Raw genomic sequence first — 5,274 nt, 5'->3', positions numbered from 1 at the left:
GGGTAGAGAGATCAGCAGAAGTCTCAACAAGGCTTCAGCAACAATCAGAATGGAATAAACCAGAATTGGTTCAACAATAAACCATTCGAACCCTCTCAGCAACAAATGGAGACACCCAAGCAGAGTCTCTCTGACTTGGCTACTATAGTCTCTAATCTCTCCAAGACCACACACAGTTTCATGACAGAAACTAGGTCCTCCATTTGAAATTTGGAGATACAGATTGGTCAATTGAGTAAGAAGATCCTAGAGATCCCATTCTAAGCAACACAGAGGTGAATCCAAAGGAAGAGTGCAAGGCCCTCACTATGGAGGTTGGGACTGAATCCAAAGAGGAGCCTGTTTTTGAGGAGCTCAAGGAAATCAGAGCTCATGAGGAGTGTGACACAGTCACCTTGCACGCCCCTTTGGTGGAAGAGGAACCTGAAGAATACACCTCTTCTGATGAGGATGAGGAGTCCAAGGAAGAGCAAATTGCTCGATTCCTAGCAATCCTCAGGAAACTGAAGGCCAACTCCTCTCATATAGAGGCGCTGGAGGAGGAAGATGAGCTTTTGGTACTCGCCAAGGAGTGTAGTGCCTTGGTCCAGAAGAAGCTCCCTCAAAAGCTCCCGGATCCTGGAAGCTTTCTGATTCCCTGTACTATAGGAACCATCACCTTTGAGAAAGCACTATGTGACCTTGGCTCAAGCATCAACATTATTCCTCTTTCTGTGAAGAAGAGGCTGGGAATTCTGTAAGTGCAATGTGCCAAGATCTCATTGGAGATGGCAGATAAGTCCTTGAAAAGGGCATATGGCATGGTAGATGATGTCCTAGTAAAGGTTGAGGACCTTTACATCCTTGCTGATTTTATAATCTTAGATAATGGGGTAGACAGAGATGAATCTATCATCCTTGGAAGGCCTTTCCTAGCCACTGCTAAGGCCTTAATTAATGTGGAAAGAGGAGAGCTAGTCCTTAGACTACATGAGGATTATATCTTGTTCAAGATCCCCAACCCTCAGTCTCCCTCTAACAAAGGAGGTACCATTATGCAACATGTAGTGTTTTAACATTCCCTCTCAATGCAGAGCTTTACAGAGTCCCCAGACACCAACTCTAAATTTGGTGTTGGGGAACCATCATCAAGTTCTGGGAAAGAAGGTACCTAAAGGCTAGAGGAATAAGAAGATTTTCACTGAAGGCCTCTTACTGGGCATGAGCCTTATCTTCACTAAGAGTCCACTCATTCTACATACTGTGAACCGGATCTTGTCTCTAGAGCATGTAGAGCTCATTCATGAGAGCACAGGAAGAAAGTTCACTATAAGGGGTGAAGTTCTGAGCCCCTATCTACCTCCATAATGGAGCTGTCCATCAAACTAATGACGGTAAAGAAGTGCTTGTTAGGAGGCAACCCAACTATTAGCTTAATCTTTTCTTCTTCTTTTTTTCATTTATTTCAAGTTCTATAGTATAGTTTTCCTTTGCTTTTTGACATTTGTGATCATGTGCAGCACTTAGAACAGTGACAGAGACATTCAAAACTGAAAATAAAACACCTTGGGGAGAGTCCCTTACTGACGTTGAACGCCATATAAAGACAAGGCTGGGCGTCCAACGCCAATAAAGGAGCAGAGAAGCTCCTCTCCCTAATCCCCTCTGGGCATTCAATGCCCATTAAGGAGGAATTACTGGTGTTGAACGCCAGAAAGGGAGCAATCTGGGCATTTAACGCCCCACAGGGAGCAGAAGCTGGCGTTGAATGCTAGCCAGGGAGCAGTGCTGGGCATTCAACGCCCCAAGGGGAGCAGCCAAGCCTGCATTTTAACCCCTTATGGGTGTTCAACGCCCATTCCTGGCGTTGAACGCCAGGTAGGGGGCAGGGAATTCGAAGTTCCTAGCCTCTCAGGTTAGTGGGTCCCACAGAATCTCCACCTATCCTACCTTTCTTCTCTCTCCTACCTTTTCTACAACCCCACCTACTTCAAATTCAAACCTTTCCCCCCATTCTTCCCTCCCATCCAACCGAACCCTAACCCCTCCCAACCCTATAAATACCCCCTCATACAACCCTTCATCCACACACTTCATACACATTCTCCCTCTTAACCTATACACTTTCCACACTCTTCTCCTTCCTTCCCCCACTTGGCCAAAGCATTCATTCCCCTTCCTCTATATTTTTCCTTCCCCTTCTACTATTTCTCTTTCCTTTTGTTCCTAGTTGCTCATGGACAAGCAACCATTTTAAGTTTGGTATTGCAAAAGCTTTGCTTTTTCACTTCTATCATTCCTAAGTATGGCACCAAAGGCCAGTGAAGCCTCAAGAAAAAGGAAGGGAAAGGCTCCTGCTTCCACCTCCGAACCTTGGAAATCATAGAGATTCCTCACCAAGGTGCACCACGATCACTTTTATGATGTGGTAAGGCACAAAAAGTTGATTCCTGAGGTCCCCTTCATGCTCAAAAATGGGGGAGTATCCAGAAATCCAACAGGAGATTTGGAGAAGGGATTGGAAAATTCTGACCAATCCTATTTCAGAGGTCGAAACACTAATGGTTCAAGAGTTCTTCGCCAATATTTGGGTCCCCAAAAATCATAATACAAGTGTGAACCCAAGTCCTAAAAACTGGCATACCATAGTGAGGGAGCAACTATTGGACTTCAGTCTAGAAAGTGTGAGAGTGGCGCTCCAATTGGCACAAATGCTAGGAGACCCATATTCTTACACTAAAAGGGTCAACTTCGACCAAAGTTTGTGGACATTTATGTGGATGGAGCACAATGGAGCAGGGATGCATAAGGCAAGCCCTACCAACTGGGTAGGCTTGACCTCAAGCCTGTGGCCCAATGATGGTTGGAATTCATCCAACGCTCCATCATCCCCACAAGTAAATTGATCCGAGGTTACCATAAACCGAGCAATAATGATTCATTGCATTATGCTTGGCAATGAAGTGGAAGTACATGAGGTGATACCTCAAGAATTGTACAAGGTGGCTGAAAAGACTCCACCAAAGTAAGGTTGGCATTCCCACACCTCATATACCGCTTATGCAATTTGGCTGGAATTGGTATAGCTGGAGATGCCCTCATTGAGATGGATAATCCCATCACAAAGAGGAAGATGGAGCATGTGAGAGAGCCTGCACATGAACCACAGCAAGAGCCTGTGGAGCCACCTCCACTAGAGATTCCTGAGATGCCTCAAGGGATGTATTTTTCTCCCTGTGACTATTGGGATCAACTGAATACCTCAATAGGGGAGTTGAGCTCAAACGTGGAGCAGCTGAGAGTAGAGCACAAAGAGCACGCCAGTACCCTCTATGAAATAAAAGAAGATCAAAGACGATTGATGGAGGAGCAGCAGAGACAAGGGCGTGACATAGAGGAGCTCAAACACTCCATTGGGTTCTCCAGGGGAAGCATCAGCCACCATCACTGAGGTTGTTGAGTCCCATTACATCTCTATCTATTTTATTTCTGTTTTCATTGTACTTTAAATTATTGTCTATTTTTTCTTCTAAGTTCATGATCACATTGAGTATTTTGTTCTTTTCCAGTTTTATTTTCTTGTTTTTCCTTGGTTATAAGATGTCCTGTGTATCTGTCACCATGCTTAAAAGAAAATTTTAATTGAAAAGGAATAATGAGATACATAAGTTTTGAGTTATATCATAATTTATTCCAATTATTTTGATGTGGTGGTCTTGCATTTATCTTCTGAATGTATGTATCAACAGTGTGTATTTGATATTGAAGTTAAGTATATTGGCTCTTGAAGAATAGAGAATTTAGAGAAATATTATGGGTCCTCTAAAAAATCAGGAAAATATTGATTCTTGAAGCAAGAAAAAGCAGCAAAAAGAAAAAGAAAAAGAAAAATAAAAGGAAAAAGAAAAAGAAAAATAAAAATAAAAGAAAGAAAAATAAAATACTCATAAAAGAAAAATCAAAAGAGCAAGGATCCAAGGCTTTAAGCATCAATGGTTAGGAGGGTCAGAAATTGGCCTAGAAAGCTCAAATGAGTTGCTATCCCTAACTATATGCTTGTGGTATGAAGGTGTCAAGTGAAAAGCTTGAGACTGAGCAGTTAAAGTCATGATCCAAAGCAAAAGAGTACGCTTAAGAACTCTGGGCACCACTAACTGCGAATTTAAGCAAAGCTAAATTCGAATCCAAAGGGTTCCCCCAGTCAAGTGCCTATGGTATTTTTGTATCTGGTGGTAATACAGGAAAACAAAACGCTTAGAGTCACGACTAGGCTCAAAAGAAAAAGCTGTGTTCAAAAATCAAGAAGAGCTAAAAGAAGAGAATCAATAATATCATCTGAATTCTAGTTCCACGGGATGTCAATATTTCTCAACTTCAAAGGAAAGTGAGATGCGAAAACTGTTCAGAAGTAAAGAGCTAATAGCCCCACTCAGTATTTGGAACTGAGCTTCAGTGACAACTCTGAAACTTATTGAATCTTTCTCTTCTCTTTAGTCCTACTTGTTTTTGGTTGCTTGACGACAAGCAACAGTTTAAGTTTGGTGTTCTGATGAGCGGATATTTTATACGCTTTTCGGCATTGTTTTCCTAGTATTTTCAAAATATTTTGTTAAGTTTTATTATGTTATAGTAGGTTTTAATGCAAAATTCACTTTTTGGATACTACTTTGAGCTTTTGTGCTTTTCTTATGATTTTCGGTGATTTTTGGGTAAATTTGGCAAGTTTTGGCAAAGTTTGATTCAGAGGCAAAGAAAGGACAACAGATGCTATCAGATCCTGACCTCCATGCATTCAAACTATCATTTCTGGAGCTACAGAGGTCCAATTGATGCGCTTTCAATGATTTTGGAAAGCTAACTTCAAGAGCTTTCCATAAATATATAATAGTCTATACTTTACTTTGGAAATCAATGCCCAAAACGAGCGTTGAACGCCCAAAACTGGCGTTCAACGCCACAAAGGGAGCAAGGCAGCGTACTCACACCCCCTAGTGGGCGTTCAATGCCCACTCACTCAATTTGGACGCCAAGCTCAACCTAAACACTCATCAAGTGGACTCGAAAGTGGATTTTTGCACCTTTAGGTTATCTTATTTCATAATTGTAATTTCTAATTATTATTAGTTTCTTTTTAAGTCTAGTCATTAGTATAAATAAGGGAATATCACCATTATTTAGGATCTTGACCACCACATTCGGACTTTACACATTATTCTCTGTACAGTATGAGCAACTAAACCTCATAGGTTAACGTTAGGAGCTTTGCTGATTCCTATGGATTAATGCAATTACTTT

General features: G+C 41.6%; 1 protein-coding gene across 1 annotated transcript; it reads left to right on the top strand.

The window, feature by feature from the left end:
- LOC107611461 lies at positions 309 to 740 on the top strand. Its single transcript, XM_016313384.1, has one exon. The coding sequence runs from the start codon at positions 309 to 311 to the stop codon at positions 738 to 740; it is 432 nt and encodes a 143-aa protein (XP_016168870.1).

This window comes from Arachis ipaensis, chromosome B01 (assembly GCF_000816755.2).
Source record: "Arachis ipaensis cultivar K30076 chromosome B01, Araip1.1, whole genome shotgun sequence".
NCBI classification, from domain to species: Eukaryota; Viridiplantae; Streptophyta; class Magnoliopsida; order Fabales; family Fabaceae; genus Arachis; species Arachis ipaensis.
Note: the sequence above shows the minus strand (reverse complement) of the source record. Positions and strands in the feature narration are given on the sequence as shown.